The sequence below is a fragment of the Mus pahari genome, chromosome 5 (genome assembly GCF_900095145.1).
Source record: "Mus pahari chromosome 5, PAHARI_EIJ_v1.1, whole genome shotgun sequence".
Lineage (NCBI taxonomy): Eukaryota > Metazoa > Chordata > Mammalia > Rodentia > Muridae > Mus > Mus pahari.
Window position 1 is genome coordinate 136,595,129 of NC_034594.1, and position 22,412 is coordinate 136,617,540.

General features: G+C 37.3%; 1 protein-coding gene across 2 annotated transcripts in view; it reads left to right on the plus strand.

Moving 5' to 3' along the window:
• Window positions 1-22,412, plus strand: part of Kifap3 (kinesin associated protein 3) — a 126,719-nt gene that overhangs the window by 90,192 nt on the left and 14,115 nt on the right. For both annotated transcript variants that reach the window (XM_021197673.1, XM_029538618.1), the window contains exons 18-19: window positions 3,345-3,534; window positions 8,067-8,166. In XM_021197673.1, coding sequence (XP_021053332.1) covers window positions 3,345-3,534; window positions 8,067-8,166 — 290 coding nt within the window. The remainder of the gene's footprint in view (window positions 1-3,344; window positions 3,535-8,066; window positions 8,167-22,412) is intronic.

The following is a 22,412-nucleotide window of genomic DNA, read 5'->3' on the forward strand; positions in this document are numbered from 1 at the left end:
GTCTTGGATAGTTTTGTTCAATTCCATCACCTGTTTAGCTTGTTTTCCTGTAATTCTTTAAGGGATTTTTGTGTTTCTTCTTTAAGGACTTGTACTTGTTTAGCAGTGTTTTCCTGTGATTCTTTAAGGGCTTCTACCTGTTTAGCAGTGTTCTCCTCTATTTCTTTAAGTGAGTTATTAATGCTCTTCTTAAAATCTTCTACTACCATTATGAGATATGTCTTTAAATCTGAGTCTTGCATTTTGTGTATGTTGGGGTATCCATGACTGGCTGAAGTTGGAGTGCTGGGTTCTGATAATGGTGAGTGGTCTTGGTTTCTGTTAGTAACATTCTTACGTTTGCCTCTCACCATTTGGTAAACTCTGGCATTAGTTGTTGTTGTTGTCTCTGGTTGGAGCTTGTTCCTACTGTGATTCTGTTAGCCTCTGTCAGCAGTTCTGAGAGTCCAGCTCTCTCCTGAGTCTCAGTGGTCAGAGTACTCTCCACAGGCAAGCTCTCCTCTTGCAGGGAAGGTGCACAGAGTTCTGGAGTTCAGACCTGCCTCCTGGCTGAAGATGTAGGCCCAAAATGAGGCCTGTTCCAGAAGATGTGTCACCTCTGCAGTTTGCACACTCACCTGCAAAGACTAGTCTCTGAGAGACCCTGGACACAATATGGCTCTCTGACCTGCTGTGGCGGACAGAGCCCTCCCTGGTGGCTACCTCTCCTTTGGCAGGGAAGGTGCCCAGGTGTCCAGAGCCCGAAAAGTGTCTGTCCCAGAAGCTGTGTTGTTTCTGCCTGTCCCAGAAGCTGTGTAGCTTCTGCAGTCCGCACTCTCACCAGCACAGACTGGTCCCTGAGCAACCCAGAGTAAAGATGGCTCCCTCACAGGCTCAGACAGTGAGAGCCCTCCTGGTCAGACACCTCTCCTCTAGAGAGGAAGGTGCTCAGAAAATGGGGTCTGTCCCAGAAGTTGTGTCACTTCTGCAGTCCACATTCTCACCTGCTCAGACTGGAGCCTAGGTGACCCGGAGCAAAGATGGCTCCCTCACCAGCTCAGGCAGTGAGAGTACTCCCAGGTGGACACCTCTCCTCTACTCTGGTACCAGTGAACCTAAGATCATGTGGGCAGTTCTCCAGGAACAGTAGGGGTGTCCACCAACTCCACGCCCTAGGTGATCCAGTGCCCAGACTGGAAGGGACTTGTGCCCCTCCCTGGTCAGGCCGGTTTTCTGCTTCCGTAGTTCTGTCTCAGGTCCCGTGTGCAGTTGGATTGGAGCAGTTGTGTTCCACTCACCAGTGATCCTAAGATCGCTTGGGCAGTCCTCTAGGGACCTTGGGGGTGTCCGCCGACTCCACGCCCTAGATGACCCAGTGCTGGAGTAGACTGGAAGGGACTTGTGCCTCTTGGTGTTCACACACACACACACACACACACACACACACACACATTCAGGGTTCCTCTGTGTAGCCTTGACTGTCCTGGAACTTAATTCTTGTAGACCAGACTGGTTTAACATTCACAGAGATTCACCTCCCAAATTCACCTCTGCCTCCCAAATTCTAAAATTAAAGGCATGCGCCACCACCCCGGCTTTCGGATTTATTCTTATATATTCTATGTTAGTGATTTTGTACTTGAAAGTCACCTTGGTCTTCAAAGTGCCTATGCCTTTGATCAAGTGTCTTTTTACACCTCTTTCTTCTCATGGTCACTGTTACAGTACCATTGCAGGGCACCACAAAGTCATTTCTAGTGAGTTTTAACCAAATGTGTTGAAAACTAAGATAGAAGAAACCAGAAACTGTAGGGTTCAAATGAGAAGCCATTTCTTGAGCACCATCTTTATCATCATTCTCCTGCCCACTTTGCAAATTAATTTGCGCATCCGAAATAGCAATCAGAAAAGTATCATGTTTCCTACCTTTTCACTACCAAATAAGATCCAAAAAAATGAAGTTAGTATAGGAAGGCCTCTGTGTGGCCAACATAATAACCAGTGGAAGCATCCTAACTGCGCATCGGCTAATGATTAGGTGAACAGGAGTGCAAACTCAGCACGCTGCTCAGACGATGCCGTGGAAGGACCTGGATGTTGCTGTGATACATGAGTTAGACAGACACAGAACAGTATGATCTCAGCCATGTGGAATGTAAAGATTTTACCTCATAGATGTTGGGGAAGTAAGGAGTTTAGAGATTTCAGAAAAGGTGTGGCCCCTAGGTATTGAGTTAGCATAGAACAGGAGGTCTAGGTATGTTACCGTATCGGGAGGCAGAGGCAGGCGGATTTCTGAGTTCGAGGCCAGCCTGGTCTACAGAGTGAGTTCCAGGACAGCCAGGGCTACACAGAGAAACACTGTCTCGAAAAACCAAAAAAATAATAATAATAATAATAATAATAATAAAAGAAGGGATGAATTACATGTGTTGGGTTATACCTATAACCCTACAACTCAGAATTTATATATGTAGGATAATCCCCACAAGTTCAAAGCTAACTTGGTCTACCTAAAGGTGTTCCAGGACCTAGAACCAAAAATATTAAAAGTAAAGAGAAATGTTTGAGAAAATATATATGTGAAACTTCATCTAAGAGTTATATAATATATGACTGTATCAAAATATCACCTACCACCCCACAAATGCATATATAATTTTCTATATCTCAGCAAGAAAATAAATTTTAAAAAATAGCTACAACATATGAAACAAATAGCGACATTAAGTTCTTTAATAAGCTCTAACCAATTGCCAATATGTTCTTCATATTTCTTTAACCAGGAACTTTCTCTGCATCAAGTATTATAGACATCTGCCAGAAATAATCATTTCTAAGAAACTTATAGTCAAAACCAGATGAACATTAAAGAATTATAACTAATTTCATGGTTAGAATAAAATTAAATTCAACTGTGTTATATATATTTTTTGAAGTGAACTTTATTATCACTTTAAAATGTTATTTTAGAGGTATTTTCTCCCCTTAATATTATCTGAACTAAGAGGCCATGCTAATCACTGTCATGATTCCCACAAATAATAATGGCTATAGACCTCACTGGAGGCAGAGGCAGATTCTTCACCTAAGATCTGACAACAGAACCCATTTAAACGTGAGCTTGTGAAATTTATTTAGACTTGTAGCCCCTGTCCATGCTATTTGTGATTAGTAATCTGTTCGGCCACTTGTTTGGCGTATAGTCCGAGTTCTTTATGGCTGAAACATACTTCTGAACAGGTATTTTAAATGTTTCCTCTGAGCCTAGTGAAGGCCCTCAAGATTCTCTCCTCATGGCAGTGTATTACTGAGCACCACACAGGTGAACTTACAGAGTAACTCACACTCTTTTTTTGTGATAGGAGTATGATGAAGAGTGGGCCAAGAAAATTCAGAGTGAGAAGTTTCGCTGGCATAACTCTCAGTGGTTGGAGATGGTGGAAAGCCGTCAGATGGATGAGAGTGAGCAGTATTTGTATGGTGATGATCGGATTGAGCCGTACATCCATGAAGGGGACATTCTTGAAAGGCCTGACCTTTTCTACAACTCAGGTAAGATGATGACCAAAGCAAGTTCATAGGCTTCCTTTGTGTGCTGTAAAAAGGGATTTCATCTCCTTGTTATACACACTCCCAAACTCTAAGCACACTTTTAGTATCTAAGTGGTCTTCTGTTAATAATTTCATGTAATAGCAACTATGCACACCAAACAAAACTAGTAACATTATTTTTTCCAAGTTAAGTCTTTGGTGTGATCTCCACTTAAAGTATATGTAGCCAGGACAGTCAACGGCTGTTAGACGCTTTCTACTGTGTAAGTTAAACAAATGTCTTCAGGATGTCTGAATTCTAATCAGCAATATGACAATCATTGTTCTGTGTTCTACATCTACTAACTATATAACTTTTTCATTTCATTTATTTATTTCTTATTTAATATAAGCAGTTTAATACTACCATGGTTTTGTTTTCATTTTAACCTACTGATCTGTGCTTGGTGGTTCCTGGGAAGATTTAAAGCCTTCCCTTCTAAACTGTCCTAACCCTTTAAAATTATAGTCAGTGTGATTCAAATGCTGCATTTATTATAACACTGTTGAGCATGGCTAATTACAGAGATGAGTTTGCCACAAAGATGGTAAAGTTTCACATGTTTGGCTTTTAACATTTTTGCACTATCGTCAATATTAGCAATATTAAATTGAAATCATTTATAGTTGAGACAAAAGAGAGGATTTCCAATGAAGTCCTGTGGAAGACTCAAAAGCATTAGGCTGAAGGATACCTTGACGGTAGGGAACTTTCCCAACATGTACAAGGTGTGGCTTCAATCCTGTTACCAAAGAAAAAAGAAAAAGAATTAAAGTTATTATAACTAAATTAATGACCATTTGTGGTATATGAGCAATAATTGGATGATAATATAATTTGGCATTATATCTAATCACTGATAATATCACATTAATCAGTCATACTGTTCACATATTTTATGTCTCACAAATATATACTGTATAAATTTCACATATGTATTATATATCATTTTATATTTAATATAGACATCTGAATTCCAAAACAACAAGCTCCAGTATGCAAATGGAATAGCTTCCTTCCTAAGGAAAGTCTACAGTAGTTCTGAGGCACTGCTCCTTTCCAGTCACATGATGTAGGACATTAGGTTCAGCCCACCGGACTTTCTGAGCTTAATAGCATGTGACTTTTCCTTACATATTTAGAATTCATGAAGGAAAATAATGCAAAATATATATGATACTTTTGTTCCCAGGAATCATAATATTCTTAGAATCAAGTTTGTTGCTTTGAAGAGGATAGCTACATTGTCAGCATCAATTACAAGTATCTGCAAGACAACCAATATTTATAGCATTTGTTTAAAAACATTGGGTTTTTAAAATATTTTTATTAGATATTTTCTTTATTTACATTTCAAATGTTATCCCCTTTCCTAGTTTCCTCTCCAAAAATCCCCTATCCCCTCCTCTATCCCCTCCTCCCTCCCCCTGTTCCCCAACTCACCCACTCCCATTCCCGGTTCTGGCATTCCCCTATACTGGGGCATAGAACCTTCACAGAACCTAGGGCCTCTCCTCCCATTGATGACCAACTAGGCCATCTTCTGCTACATATACAGCTAGAGCCACAAGTTCTACCATGTGTTTTCTTTGATTGGTGGTTTAGTTCCAAGGAGCTCTGGGGGTACTGGTTAGTTCATATTGATGTTCCTCATATAGGGCTTCAGACCCCTTCAGCTCCTTGGATACTTTGTCTGGCTCCTTCATTGGGGACATTGTGCTCTGTCCAATGGATGATTGTGAGCATCCACTTCTGTATTTGTCAGGCACTGGCAGAGGCCCTTAGGAGACAGCTATATCAGGCTCCTGTCAGCAGGCTCTTGTTGGCATCTGCCATAGTGTCTGGGTTTGGTGGTTGAAAAATGTTGGTTTTAACACAGTTAACATTTCAGAACACATCTTTAAGTTATACCACATTTCTAAAATTATTTAAATCAGTGTCTTAGAATGCAAATTATAACTATTTCCTGTGAGACACTTTATAAGTTAATGTTAATCATGATACTATTATATAATACTATATGTATATATATATGTTTTATTGTCATAAAAGAATATATGTATGTATCTATTATAATGTGATGGCGCACGCCTTTAATCCCAGCGATCGGGAGGCAGAGGCAGGTGGATTTCCGAGTTCAAGGCCAGCCTGGTCTACAGAATGAGTACCAGGACAGCCAAGGCTACACAGAGAAACCCTGTCTCGAAAATAACCACACACACATTTACATAATTAAACGTAAAAAATAAAAAAAAAAAAAAAAAAAAAAAAAAAACCTGAAATTTAGAAACAATGATCACTGATAGAAAAATAAATACCTGAAGAGTGAGTATCATTCCTAGACATCCTTTCGTTTTTTGCACACCCACATCCTGACAGTAGGTGATGAGCCTTTAACTGTGCAGGCTTTATGCTATGAGGTTTGGGGACATTGATTCCTACAGGCAAGTTCTCAATACTTTTTATTTCATGGATGTTTACAATTTCCTTCCATGTAGTCCAAGAATTAAATGAACCTCTGTGCCATTTCTTGATGTATCTCAAGATAATATCAACCTCTTTTATTATGTTCAGTTACATTTGAGAAACATTCGAGAATTTGGTGAGTTATCTTAAATATAGGATTGATATCACTTTAGTATTTTACTTTAGTCTATAATGTGTAGGTTTCTCAAACTCTCATCCTGAGTAACTTGGTTTTAGCTTTGCAGAATTTCTTAGTAATTTAATTTAACCTTGTTGACATTAGCCAGATTTTGACAAGATAATAAATACAAAATTTATTTTCTATTTATTTTCTTAGCTTTTTTCCTGTCCTTCTATTGTGTCTTAGAATTCCCCATGATTCCATTTTGTATCTTCTCAATGTTTACCTGGTGTTGGATTTATAGAATATTTAATTTCTAGCAGACATAAAATCAGAACAAATATTACTTTGACTTTTTAGATTTTAATTAAAGTTCAACAATTTTAAACTTAGTAAAAATAAAATTAGTACCAGTTAGTTGTATACACTAACAATTCAACAATTAAATAATAGCCCAGACATTAATATATGGTTTATGCCAAGTGATTAGTATGGAATTTTATGAAAATACAAAGCACTATGCTTACATTTTTGCTTACTATACTAATTAGATTTACCATTTAAGCAATTTTGAATACACTTTTATTTCAAACAACTTTCAAACATCTATTTATTTGTATGTCATGGCATGTCTAGAAACCAAAGAACAACCTGCCTGAGTTGGCTTTCTTTCACCATGTGTATTCCTTGTTTCAAACTCAGGTCATGAGGCTTGGCAGCAGTACCTTTACCCACAGAGCCATCTCATGCAAACAGATGTTGTCATTTAAGTCCTACTAATATTTGAAGACTCAAATCAGTTATGGCTTTGATACTGCCTCACCCCAAGTAGGATAGTCTAACCCCTACTTATAGTAACTCTTCTATATTTTACAGGGTTACATATATCCACTATTGGGTAGTGTTTGCTAATAAATTATTTTGTTGGATCCAAAGAGAAATTCTTTCAACAGGAATAATGTGTATTAATTATGAACATTTTGGGATCACACTATTCTAGATTCAGTAATCCAGCAGAGAAAACTTAAAGTCCTCAAATCCATACAAATAGTTTCTGATTAAGAAGGCATATACTACAGGGTTTGTTTTAGGCTTAGGGCATTGCTGAAGCCATATATAGATGTTCTAATGTCTGGTAATTGTTATTCCTCTACATCAGCCTGCACATAGCAGCCTGATTAGAGTCTTGGAACAACTGAGAGAAAGTTATATAATTCTTAAATCATTTTTTTAAAACTGACAGACTGAGAGATAAAAACTTAAAGCAAAAACAGTGTTCTCAAACCACATTGCAGTGTAGAGCTCTCTAGGGAATCACGTACATCTGACAGCATGATGATATAGCTATATCATAATTAATAACTAATGGAGAATGGAGATCAAATTTTCAAAAACTATTTAAGGCCATAGGATGTATAAACCATTTCATATAAAAAGTTCATAACAAGTTTGTATGTTGTAATGTGTGCCATTTAAATTGTCAAATGGTTTTATTAACAAACTAATTTTGATGATATTCTCAATTATGAAATATATGAAGCTATGTGAGTATAAAATAAGAAGCCTGCTGAAGTACTGCTCTTTGCCAGCACTGTGGCATTCCATGCCTCCTTTGCCTTTATTCATAACCTTTTGTTAGCCTAAAACATCACTCTTCTCCGTACCATACCTGACGCCTTCCTCCTTTTTTGTCTTTTCTTGTCCACACTTCTCTAAGTACCTGGAGGGCAGTCTGTCTGGTTTCTGATTGCACTCAGTGACTGCTGTATTATTATGATATATCTTACTGCTTGTATATGTATTATTTCCAGACTCAACAGGTTTCTAATGTGTTGCTCACTAAGGTAATTTGTATTTCATTCCCTATGAGTGTGTCTCACTAATCCCGGCTTTGGCTCTTTGTAGACGGACTGATTACCTCTGAAGGAGCGATAAGTCCAGACTTCTTCAATGATTTTCACCTCCAGAATGGAGATGTGGTTGGGCAACACGCATTTCCTGGCAGGTAAGCAATGTTCCAAGAAAGAACTCAGGAGTGGTGTCACCTTGGTTTTTTAAAAACTGAAGAGTCTGCCATTTCTCTACCTTTGTCATTACAAGGACGATAAAAACCTTTCATCTCTTCAGGAAAATGTTTATTTTTTTAGTTAATTTATTAAAAGTAATGCTCCGTTGCTTTAGAAAAAGTTATTTGAAAAAGACAATAGTTTCCGATCATGAACACAGATTATTTCCTAGTGTATCCAAAGCAAATAAATACAAGAGCACATGGCATATGATTAACAACATTCATGTACCACCCTGTTGAAAAGTTGCTATTTTGATTAGTAGAAAGCATTTATAATTGTAGGATTGGAGGTAAGCAAAACTTAAAAGGAATATAGTCTCTCATAAGCTATTGTTTTATAGTTGTAACAAAGTTGATTGTAGCAGCATCCAGCTTCATTACTAATGTTCTTACATATTTTTTAAATTGTTGCCGAAAAGTATAGAAAACATTTTTCTCCTGTGCCCTCGCTAGAGGTGTAGTGCTTTCATTCGGCTGACCATTGGAATTTCACACTGAGCTATCAACTAAATAAGAATCTTATTTTCCCTAAATTGTTTTTCATTTAAGTTACTGATTTAGCTTCTATTTTTAAAACCCTATTTTTAGTAACATAGGCTATATTTATTTATCTGTAAAATATTTTTCATACAATATATTTTGATCATGTTTTTCTATACCAACTTCATGTTTTCTCACTCTAAAAAAAATAAAAGTCAAAAGAACAAATAAAAACTCAANAAGACAAAAATAACAAAATACACACACATACACACACAAAAAATATGAGTGTTTTATGTATGCCAATTACCCCTGAGTATAGTGACTTCTATGGCATTTGACTGATATATCTATTGACAGTGCATTAGAAAAACTACTTGTTTTCTTTCCTTGCAGGTGTTATTTGCAAATAGCTTCTTGGTTAAGGGTGGGACTTTGTATCCACTTCCCTTCTCCATGCTGGGATTTTGTCTTGTATAGACCTGTGCAGGTCTTGTGCATGCTGTCATAGTTTCTGTGAGTTCCTATGTGCATCAGCCCTGTCATCTTTGTACGATCCTTGTCCCTTGAAGTTGTCCATCATCTCTCACTTTGACAGTCTTTCTACCTCTTCTTCTAAGAAGATCCCTGAGCCTTGAGAGGAGGGCTTTGATGAGCACTTTCCGTTGAGGGTGAATTGCTCTGTACATTGTCCAGTTGTGAGGTTCTATGTTAATTGCCATCTGTTGCAAGAAAGAGTTTCTTTGAAAGGGTTGAGTGATGTACTAATGTTTATCTTTAGGGGTCATTTTATTGCTTTCTTTACCATATTGATTGTGGTAGGTTTGCTCCTAGGGAGCATGAACTATCTCTTCTCAGGTTCTTGTCTACTTTATCAATGTCAAGTATCAGTTCCACCTCATGGATAGTCTTGGAATCTAATAAAAACAATGGCTGTTACTCACTCCTGTAACACTTGTGCTTCTATGATGCCAGTGTGACTTGGAGGAAGTTTGCTGTTGAAGGTTGCAGTATTTTCAGCTAAGTAACATTGACAATTACTTTTCTCCCCAAGTAGTTTGCAAAGTATATTCCAGCACCATAAATGCTAGTCAGTAAGGATAAAATGTCTAGTTGGACATCAGCTCAGTTCTCCATGTGGTGTCTGTCCATAGCGGTGTCTCATGCAAGACCATCTTACCCATCTTACTTTGAGGTTGTAGAGAATAGCCAATAACAAAGGCTAAATTGATTTTTTTTTTTTTTTTTGGACCTGAGTAGCAAACCTAGGGCCTTGTGCTTGCTAGGCAAGTGCTCTACCACTGAGCTAAATCCTCAGCTCCAGGCTAAATCTATTTTAAGTGATGCATTTATCACCTTTTCCTGACCAGTGTTATCTCAGTGATCAATTGAAATAAATCTGATAAAACTATAATTATGATAGTTGATGTAAATAGTATTGATCATCTATTATATATAATCTATTTTACAAATATCTGTCTTTTTAAAATTGCACTCTACATTTTTTGTTGTTGTTGTTTTTTCGAGACAGGGTTTCTCTGTGTAGCCCTGGCTGTCCTGGAACTCACTTTGTAGACCAGCTGGCCTCGAACTCAGAAATCTGCCTGCCTCTGCCTCCCAAGTGCTGGGATTAAAGGCATGCACCACCACTGCCCAGCTAAATTTTTTAAAGCAAGAATTATATCTGTTTTACAGATAAAGAAACCGTAGCTAATTGAAGTGTCCAATGGAAGTGACCTAATACGCGTGGGCACACTGAATGGAAATACAACCTCTATACATAAATTCATAGCAAAGCTTTCTTTAAATTATGTTCATACCGCCTCTTAGCTAAGTGATATATTCATGAAATGTGAAGCTTGGTCTTCTATAGTTGACTCTCAATGACAACACAAGAAATAATTTTATCAGTATACCTGGTTGGCATATTAAGAAATCCTTTGCCTCAAGACATAAACGCTTACCATCACTAAATACTAAAAAAAAAAAAAAAAAAAAAAAAAAATAGAAAGAAAAGAAAAGAAAAAAGAAAAAAAGAACCTTGATTTTTTTTTTCTGAAGCATCTGGCATTCTAGTTATAAATATTTAATTAGTCTGTATAGTTATTACATATAACTAATGTGAAAATTCACAGTACAGATATTTTCTGTAAAATTAAAAATGAAAGTTCATTTGGGTATATGATCTTATAACAAAAAAAAATGCTTATATCCTTCATAAACCCAATTGTTCTGCTATTGTGACTACTCTTTCTCGTCTGGTTCACAATAAGTACTGTCCTTTAGCTCATCCCAGTCTAAACGCAGCAGACTGCTACAGATCTTGCCTTACTTCCTTAAATAAGACCTGTTTTCATTTGAATGTAATTCAGTGGCTTCAAATAAGTTAAACATTTTGATTAATATTGAATATGTAGTCAGGAGTGTGGGACATTTGTATGACCCCAGCCTTCAGGACTATAAGACAGGAAGGTCCAAGGTCAGCCAGGGTCATATGCTGAGACTCTGTCTCAAAGTTTTCCAATATGAGGGTAATTGAATATATAAGTCCGTAAATCTTGAGACCAATTCAACAAAGTTTATCATTTTTAATTATAGTTTATAAAACTATGTAGCTTTATTGAGAGATATATTTAGTGATGTTTCATATTTTAAAATTTCACTATTTTGCTTTTCATTTCTGTTAAATTTTAGTGACTGGAAAAATTCATATTTTTTAATATAAACTTCTGTATTGAAAACTACTATGATATATTCTTTTATGAAGTAAAGAAGCTACTTAAATAATTTTACCCTTGAAAATGAACCAAAGACTCCTTTAAAATCAAAAGAGTACTATATTTACTGTAATTATTTTGATTTAAAAAATTTTATCCTTTAAAAAAAACTTTCCCTGAAATAATATTATCGTTACGAACTTTATAAGCTTTAAATCCTATAAGCATATCACTTTTTCTTTTTATTTGTAGAAGCATAATTTACTGTTAATTTCTTTGAATTTTGATAGCTAACAAGTTAAATGCGAAAGGACACTCAACCATGTCAGTGGAGGTGAGCTCACAGCAGAGCAGAGGCTCTCACAGGCCTGTGCACCTCCTGTTGCAATCATTACTCTGGAATAATTCTTAGTTAACTAAGCTTATTCTTAATTTACTTTTTCGCTTATTCAGGTATTTTTAGTTATTTAACATTCTCTTTTTTTAAGTGATGATTTTTATCCTTTGAGAATCTCATACATACATACATAAACTGTTTTGATTATATTTACCTCCCATTTCTTTCCTACACCTCCTCTATGGTAAGATTCTCCTTTGACAGTAGAAAACCATGGATCTTCAGTTAGGCATATTTATCTTAACTCTGGAAATACTTAAACGTATTAAATTGCAGTAATTATTCACACATTTTGTGACGATGATCTAGCTGTGTGATGTTCCCAACCTGAAATCTTAATCTACAAGGTAGCCCTCGGTTTCTGATATCTAGGAGATAAACTTTAAAGCTCACTAAATAACATCAACTCAAAGTGCTGATTGTGAAAATGTCCACTTTATTAACTGACTTTAAATAATATAAGAATATATTTCCATAAATGCTCCATTCACTAACCTGAAATTGTTGTCTTTAACTCACACCTCTCCTGGTGTTGAAAAGACAGAGAACCGAGGCTGTGGATTTAAAATCTGACAAGCCTGGTTACCCTTACAGGGAAGACGTGCTGCCTCTGTGTAGCCTCTCCCTACGTCAGGGAACTACCCAGATTACCCCCCAACTCTTCCCTGCCTCCTCACCGTGGCCTTGAGGACTGCTGAGCCTAGCAAAGTTATGTAGGGAAGAATAGTGAAAGATGAATGTGGAGACAGTAACAATGTCTCATCAACACTATTTTTAGTGATAGGCGGTGGCATGTATGACAGAGCATAAGAGACTTAAAGCAATGGGAAGTGCCACCGCCACTCAGCTTCTATGGCTTTCAGGCTTTATTATCGGAACATTTCAATTTGAGTAGCTTCCTGTAAAGTAGTTGATCCCGGGTGCCTGCTAGGTAAAGAATAAATTACTAATTTTTATGACATCTGGGTTTTTTTTAATTGTTCAGATTTCCTCTTTTCTCTAATGATGTTTGATAATTAAAAGATATATGAATTAAAATCTGAGAAACTAAGTCAAAATGAAAAAGTGTTAAGACCTAATCTATATCGTTGCTTTTCCTAAGCCCAAGTCAAAGGTGCTTCGTAGTCTGAGGAGCTGCATCTCTGTAATGTGGTGAGTCAGTTTAATTGGAAACAGTGAAAGCTGTTAAGCTCATCTATCTCATTCTACAAGAGAGACCGGACGTTTGATAAAATAGATACTGGCAGTTGGACAGCAAATCCTTGGCTTTAGACACGTGTCACTATCGGTTTGAACCTCTTGGCGCCAGGGTTTCCCGACATTTAGAGCTAATGCAAAATGCATTAGGGCTCCAAGGCATTAGCTCTGAGTTGCCAATCACAGTGTCAAATGTAAATCTCCCCAGCTCTGAACTGGGGTTGGGAGTGAAGTGGAACTTGGTATTGAAGCTAATTAAAAATAATGGGAGCAAGGCGAGGTTTTGGGTTTTGTTTTTTTTTTAATGTTATGTACTATGTATTCATGCCATATTTTTGGACCTTTTTTTATTATAACTCTTACTTTTCAAGACTAACAAGAACCTCATGTTAAGGGTATTCTTAAACTGCTTCCAGCTTTTACAAATCAGTTTTTGTTGCAGTAAAAATGGTCCATTTTCCTTTTATAGGAATCCAATTTTCATAAACTGGAAAAAAAATGCAGTCTGCTTCAGTTTCCTTGGGGCTTTGAAAAATATTTTTCAGAGAGCCTGGCGCTCTTTGTGATTGGTAGGATGATGTCATCACTGGCCATCTTGCTGAGGTCAGAGTGAAGTGGACTCGCCCATGACCTGTTCCCTGCTTCATAGACCTTTGTTTTCTGTGTGTGTTGGTTACAACCTCTTGTCTTCTTTCTTGGGGTATTTACTATTATTTGTTTTGTGCTTAAGCTGATATATTATGCATGTATGCCTTTCACTGTAGCCTCTTTATCTTGTGAACCATTAAATAACAGCTGAAGTGTTAGTTTCAGGATCATAATGAAGTAACAGATTATTTCTCTGAATTAAAGAATCATTTAGACCAATTTTAACTATAAATTACACGTCCATTTTGACTGTAACTGCCGTGGCATGCATGTGGAGATGAGAGGGAAACTGCGGGCATCAGTCCTTTCCTTTCATCGTGGACCCCACGTATTAAATGCAGATAAAATAACTCATTCAGTGTCCTGCATATTTAGTGTACTACTAAACTTCTCTTCTATACACTGAGTTCTTGACGTGGTTATATGTGTAGGTCCCCCAAAACTCCTTAGTTCTGGAGATTTGCAGGCATGTTTAAAAGAACTGCTTGTAGGTTTAAATAGAGGTTTTTGTTTTTTTTTAAGCCTTGATTAAAGAAATATAGAAGAGGGGCTAGAGAAATGGCTCAGAAGTTAAGAGCACCAGCTGCTTCTTTAGAGGACCTGAGATTCAATTCCCAGTACCCACATGTTGCCTCACAAACATCTGTAACTCCAGTTCCAAGGGATTTGATGACCTTTTCTGACCCCATGAGCACCAGGCACAAACATGGTCTACACAGACCCAGGTAAAACACTCATACATACAAATGAGAAAATAATTTTTAAAAACACAGTTTCTTTATAAATACATATGTATGTATATTGAGAATATAACAGCAAGGTTTAATAGCAGTATAGTATCCCATTACTTTAAGAATTGCTTTGTTTTATAATGATGCTTCTACCTGAAAATATACAGATCTATGCAAACTTTTATAATATATTGAAAGTTAATTATGAATATTCAGTTATCCAAGGGATTTTTTAGCTTATGTAGAAACATCCCAAACACAGTAGTAAATGCTGTCCAGGTCTAAATCAGAGGAATAATTTTAAGCTCTTTCTGGTTTTGTCAGTATTGATGGAGTAGAAATATGTCGCAGAATTTCCTGAAATTAATAAAATCATTCATAAGCTATATAACAAAGGAAATTATACCTAAGACAGTGCAGTGATCACTCTCCCTGTAAACTTGTAGGATGCAGAAACCTACTGAGCATGAATGGCAGGAGCGCCAAGATGTCTGTGGTGGGGAAACTCATGTAAAGGTTGTTTTCATTAGGAGACTTACTATGTGAAATGATCCTTATGAGAAATTTTACTTTCTGGATATTAACAATTGCATTTCTCAAGGTAAAATATTCCTAGGAACCTTTAAATTTTTCCAAGAAAATGTTTAAGATTTTTTAACAATCTGAGTACACCAAGGATAATAACTCAAATGTCTCTGGCCGTCATGCCTGCACATGTCACGTTTGATCAGTCACGGATGTGAAGAGGGGAAGAGTGAAAATAGAAATTAAGGGTCAGAGATTTTTAGAGAACCAACTGGAACTGGGCAGTAATAAATACCGAAGCCCTTAAGCTCGGTCCGAGGAGCAGCCTTTGTTCCACGTGGTTACTGCATCCAGATGACAAGGAGATACATTAATCCTGGTGACCTCTGTTTGGGACAGTAGAGAGAAAATGTTTTTAAAGGGGAAATATCACATTCACTTCATAGCAAGAAATTATAAACCTATTTTGCTGTAATTTGTACATGTCTTCTTGCAAATTGGTACTTCACATTTTCTTGAAGGCAAGCTATAAAGAGTTTATTAACGCATTAAGGTAATTAGTTCATTACATTAAATTCTCTCTAAAGAGTAAATCCAGTTGTACTAAAATGAAAGTGAAAGAATGAGGTTGTCTCAGTTGGAGAGTGAATGCCTTGTGCAAGTTCCTTCTAAAGATAATGGTGCTTCTCTGGTGCCATTACATACACATCGCTGTGAGTTTGCTCTATTTGTCTTACTTGTCGTTTTTATTGAGACGTTTTAGAGACAGCTTCTTTGGTGCAGTGAAAAGGCCTCCCTCCACTGCTTGGACACTAATTATTTGCATTTCCCATGGAAAATTGAATTCTATTTTATTAGTAAATTGGGCCTATAACCTTTAAGGCTAGATTTTATTAGATTATTAAGGCTAGATTTATTAGATCGGCATTAGCAAGCTGTAAATGTTACTAAAAAATAGAAATGCAAGCCAGAACGTACTGGAACCTTGGGAAGATGCCTCTCCCTGGAGAGGTCGCAGTGCTTACTTGGAAAGGTGTCTTCAGTTGTTTCCTTTCCTTACACATTTAGAAGCACACGCGGGAGCTTGGCAGTGGACTGCCCTCACTGGGGCAGTGCCGTTTCTCTCTGGTGGTCAGCGCAAAGCTTTTGCATGCTTACTAGCTGCATAGAAAGCCCAAAGGCTTTCTCAAAGGAAACCACATTATTGAGACTTTATTAAGACTTTCATTTAGGAGGAACAAATACTGCTATAACTGAATCTACAAGTAAAATAATAGAACTGAATCCTATAAAAATGTTAACACATGGAATGTACACAGCCTTGTGTTTAAAGACATGACATGGGTGTTAAGCCTGACTTGGCTGGGAGATTGAACACATCACCACCATTTAAGAGTGATTGTCTAGTGCTAAAGCTCGTATGGTTTTCCAAAGGTACTGGTCGCGTTTTTGTCGACTGTATAGATACAATTGAGAGCAAATTTAGTCAGGTATGTTGGTGCTTATCTGTTTGCCCAGAATTTAGGAAGCTGAGGCAAGAGGATGTTATAGCAGGCCAGCATAGGTAATCATAATACTCTGTTTCAAAATAAAACAATTGCAAATACAAATTAAAAGAAAGTCTGAAGTTTTTAAGTATAGTGAGTGCCCCTAGGAGATGTTTGTTCTAGGTAATGCTATCTTCAGAAGTAGATTTTTTTACTACAATGCAAATTAACATTTCAAAGGCTTCCTTATTCATATTTTAAATACAATAGCAAGCACTATTCCTTTTAAAATGAGAGAGATAGGGCAGTCCATTTAGGCCTTGAGTAGTAGTATTAGGCATAGTCCTTAACTGGAAAGGACTGCGTAATTCAAGGTTGAGTTATTCTTTCTAGTCCTGTCTGTTTGGATGAGGCCTGCTATGGATAGTCATTAAGTTTTCTAATGTTAAAAACATTAAACAACATTTTCCAATACTGGGCTACAGACCTTAAAATGTAATATTAATTAATTGCCTTGTTCTCCACATTGCCCATAGTCACTCACGATGTCCTGTACAAATAGCTTACTAATCAGATAGGAGCCATGGGGACTGTGTAGCTGATTTGCATTTAGTTTGAATAGGAATTGTACAGGTTATATGTAAGTCATAAAAGTAAACCCATATTCCCAAGTTAGATCTAGGAGTGAGAGCCTAAGTTACAGTGCCTGAGGAAGGGGTGTGCCAGTGTAGGCCTGCTCTAATGAGCTTAGTGACTACACTCATTTTAAACTGTAAGAACTTTCTAGTTGTTGTGCTGGAGTGGGGAGTTAGTCTATAAACCTTCTTGTAGAAGTATCTAAGACAAAAACAAGGAAATATAATGTTCTAAACTCAGCCAGCCCAAACCACTTGAGCTGCTGTGACAGCTCATAAAACTGAGAGCAGTTTTTAACTGGGCTCTGTTTTACATTGCCAAAGTGAATTTTCCTTGCAGGAAGTAGCCAGAGGGTTTATTTAGTTTCCAGCCTGTGGCTTTGATCTTGCTGTACTGTCACATCTCGGGTTACATAGCCCTTTTTCACTGCAGTAAATCTGCAACAGTTAATGAGAATAAAATTTCCTCCTTCTTGCTGATGGCATGCTGCTAAATGCCAAACCACAGCCAACTGCCTATTTGTACGGTTTCAGTAGGGTGCATGAAGACAGTGTGATCAGTTTAATCTTGTTGTCTTTGTAATTCATTTTATTGGCTTTTCTTCCTTTTCAAGTGACCTAGTTTTTACCAAGTCACATGGTTACAAGACCAAAACTGAAAGAAAATTTTAGAAGGTGAATGATACTAAGCGTTGTTCCTGGGTGGGACAGAGAGGTGGTGGACTTGCTCATTAAGATGACAATTGGTCACTAAAAGGTTTAAACAACCAGACCTTTCTGTCTCCTATGCTTAAGTTATATACTTAGTGTGAACATAAACTTATGCTTAATTAGCTTAACGGATAAGGTCATTATTTTTATTTCAGGTACAGAAGTAATGCCACTGCGCGTGGTAATCCCAGCACTTGGGAGGCAGAGGCAGGTGAATTTCTGAGTTCGAGGCCAGCCTGGTCTACAGAGTGAGTTCCAGAACAGCCAGGGCTATACATAGAAACCCTGTCTCGAAAAACCAAAAAAAAAAAAAAAAAAACAAGAAGTAATGCCATTGTACCAAGGAAATTTTGAGGCTTTCAGAAATCTTCATTTCTACATTATAAGAGCTACTCTTAAAACAAAACAAAAAAAATTATTAACTCACTAAGCCATTTTATCAAGTGAATAAAATTTTATCTCTGTACACATAGAGTAAATATTACAATTATTCAGTAAATTTATTAAATTTATCGTTCTCTTGTTTTTTACCTTTTCTATTGCCTTGTTATGATTGGCAGTTAGAATTTATCAAGTTGTCTGAAATTTACCTCAGATGACAATTTTGAATGTTAGCCAAAATAAATACATTTTATTATGTGTTCTTATGGACCATATATAAAAATGTGAATATTATTAAGTAAAATAAAAAAATTTAAATCAGTTTTGTCATTTCTCACCATTTAAGTCACAGTTACTGTTATAACAATCATATTCCATAGAATGAATCATTTCTCATAAAAATCACAACATTGGAATGAGGCAGTATGTAATGCCCATTCACTGAGTGTGTAAGACCCATTCACTGAGTTTGTAATGCTCATTCACTGAGTGTGTAAGACCCATTCACTGATTCAGCTGATCGTAAAAGCAGTGCTTAAAAGCAGATGGAAAACTGAGAAGAATATTTCTGAATTAAAGACTATCCAATCAGATCTCTTGGAAATAGAGGATCCACTTTTTAGAAAATGCTAATTGTTGGTTGTTGCATTTTAAAAAGAGGGTAGTTGGCTAGCAAAGTGGCTCAGTAGGTAAATGCAGTTGCCACCAAACCTCAGAACATATGCTGGATCTCTGAAACCCACATAGTGGTGTGAGAGAACTCTCCCAATGTCCTCTGACCTCCACATGCATACCATAGCATATGCACACAAGTTTACACACACACACACACTTTTTTTAAGGAAATGAAAGAAGTATAGTACTTACTGTCTGTGGCCTCTTTAGAAGGTTCTAGGCACAATGTAGAAATGTTGAAGTTTGAGCTATGGCTTATTGTCTTCTAATTATTGATTTCAAACATGTCTAAGATCTTGTTATGCTGTTCTGGAATTTATGTTGATATGTCTTTTTGCAACTTTAGTCCACCCAAAAATTCTGGTATTAAATGTCCACAGAACATTTCAACACAAAGTAAACATTTTAAAAATATTTTTGTAGCTCTTTAAAAAAGAAAAAATAAACCAGGTGTTGTGGCACACGCCTTTAATCCCAGCACTTGGGAGGCAGAGGCAGGCGAATTTCTGAGTTCAAGGCCAGCCTGGTCTACAGAGTGAGTTCCAGGACAGCCAGGACTACACAGAGAAACCCTGTCTCAAAAAACCTATATATATATATATATATATATCAAATGAAATTGCTCAAAAGAACTCATGTTTGTGTAGCTTGAACAGTCCAATGCAGGTTCAACAACAATACTGCAAAGCACTAGAAACCATACTGGTGTCGATGCCTGACCATTGTAACCTTTCTGACTGGTGTGTTTGGAAGGTTATTCCATTAATGGTTTCCACTCTACTGTTAGCTGACATGTTCACCAGTAGTGATGGTTAGCATTTGCTAACATGCATGCAGTGAAGGCTTAGGAAGCAGAGTGCTAATTTCTATTGATTACTGCCCTTATTAATTTACTGTTCACAACTGAAAACCGCCATTCTGTTTAAAATGCACGCAGAATAAAACTGCTTACCAATTCCAACCTATGCAGAGAGTCATACTTTTATCCATCTTTCTTTCCCCTTGTTGCAATGATGTAGCTGACCTTTGAAGTCTCTGAACCCTGTCCTCTGCCTTCCTGAAGATGTCTTTGTCCCCACCCTTTTCCCTCTACTGGCTCATCCTGTCACCATGGAAACACCATTGGCCTCAAGTTACATTCTAATTACTGTTCATTCTCCCTTCCTCGTACACAGAACTTCTCCAGCATCTTCAGTTCTGGAGCTAGAGAGATGGATCAGAGTTGAGAGCACTTGTTGCTCTTACAGAGGACCTGGCCTTGGCCCAGCACTCATGTGATGGGTCACAGCCATCTGTAACTGCAGTTCCAGGATGTTTGACAGCCTCTTTTGTCCACACTTCATACATATACATGCATTCAGACAGAGAGAGAGAGAGAGAGAGAGAGAGAGAGAGAGAGAGAGAGAGGAGAGAGAGGAGAGAATATATCTATTTAAGCTTTTAAAAATAATTTTAAAAAACCTTCCATTTTATTTTGAACTTCTCCAGTTAACTTGTGTTACTGAAGCAATAGACTTTTCTCATTTAAACTCATATCTGTGCTTATCACAGTTGTCTGAGCCTTGCTTTTCAACGCTGTCTTATCTTAGTTCAGAACATGCCACTTTTCTGATCTCTCTAGTCAGAAGAGAAGAAGCAGATAATTCCTTCTCCTCTCCACCTGTAAATGCTGATTGCTTCAGGCAGATCCTCATCTGAGAGCATCTCTTTATTCCCACTGTTTACAGGACCATCCTATTAGTCTTCAATAGTATCTGTCATCTTATATTTTCTACCAGAAATTGATTTAAACAGTCCTTTCTCTCTTCCTCCTTAACATAGCTAATTAAATGCTTGTAAGATTATCAAGCAGCTGCATTTATATAAACATCTTTGTATCTTAACAAACGTTACAACCATCCACCAAGTAGTCAAGTCAGAAACTTTAGGGTCTTCCTTGATCTTTCCCTCCTATTTGGCCTTTGCTTGCCATGTATACTGTTAGCACTCTAATGCAAACTGCTGCTGCCTGCCTGCATCACTCAGCTCCCAATGAGTCTTCATGGTGCTGCAGCTACCTCCCCTCATGGTCCTCTTGTTCCACTTCCCTGTTGTCCCAGTCTTCTTAAATCAAACCCCAGCTCCATGCACCTTTAAGAAAAAGCAAATTCCTCAGCGTGCTCTGGAAAACTGCATCATCTGTCACTTCTTCCTCAGCCTCACCTACAAATGTCCCATCTGTGTTTCTTCTCCCTGAAGAAGTGCTTCCTACTCTGTCACCTTCCTGCCTCACTTGAGTAGTCATCAGACTTTAAATAACTAGCTTTTGTCATTCAAATCTCAACTCCAATATTATTTCCTCATAAAAGCAACTTCTTCAGCCCATCTGCTCCAGTTGGTCATTTCCTTGATAATCTGTCGTTCCTCAGCAGTACACACTCAGGGGAAAGACCTTTGACAGTCTTATTCAAAGTTGTATCTGTAGTGCCTGGCACACACTGGATTCCCTGCAGGGCCTGTCTTTAAATACAGATGAACTTATTCCTCTTCCCATGTTGTAGTTTATTTTTCACTTCTATACTTAACCTTTACCATTTCTATGTCATTCTTTCAAGTGTGTAATGCAAAGCATGTATTAGATATATGTTGCCATTATATATTGTCTTATATATCCTGCATAGAGCATTATGTGCTTCTATTTTAAATTGTTGGCAGATAACTTTGTATATGGAAAAATATTTTAATAATCCAAATAAGGTATACCCATTTTCAATTATTTTATTTTACATAGATAGGTACTAGCCTTTATGATTAAGACCTAGTTAACATTCTTTGTGTGCTTGTATGATACATCTACATATTAAATTATTTAAGTACTCATCTATGCTAAATGGAAGCATAATACCCTATGAGCCACCAACTAGAAGCTTACAGGTCTGCTCCAAGGCCCCTGGCACAAATAGAGCCAAGGTCTGTCTGGTCAGGCCTTGGTGGAACAAGATGTGCTTAATCCTTGTGAGACTTGAGGCCCCAGGGAAAGGGGAGGCCACTGGGGGGGGGGGGGTTCCACCCTCTCAGAGACAAGGGGAAGGTGCAGTGAAATGAGGAACTGTGGGGGAAGAGTGAGGGGAAGGTAATGACAATAATGTAAATAAATAAAATAACGAAAATTGACAAATGAAATAAAATGAAAGAGAACGTCAAACCAATTTCCCTTATGAACATTAATGCAAAAATACTCAATAAAATTCTCACAAACTGAATCCAAGAACAAATCAAAATGATCATTCACCATGATCAAGTAGGCTTCATCCCAAGGATGCAGGGATGGTTCTTTTCTTTCTTTATTTATTTTATGTATGTGAGTACACTGTAGCTGTACAGATGGTTGTGAGCCTCTTCATGGGGTTGTTGGGAATTGAATTTTAGGACTTCTGCTCACTCTGGTCAACTCCGCTCACTCAGGCCCAAAGATTTATTTATTATTATACATATGTACACTGTAGCTGACTTTAGATGTAACAAAAGAGGGCATCAGATCTCATTACGGATAGTTGTGAGCAACCATATGGTTGCTGGGATTTGAACTCAGTACCTTCAGAAGAGCAGTCAATGCTCTT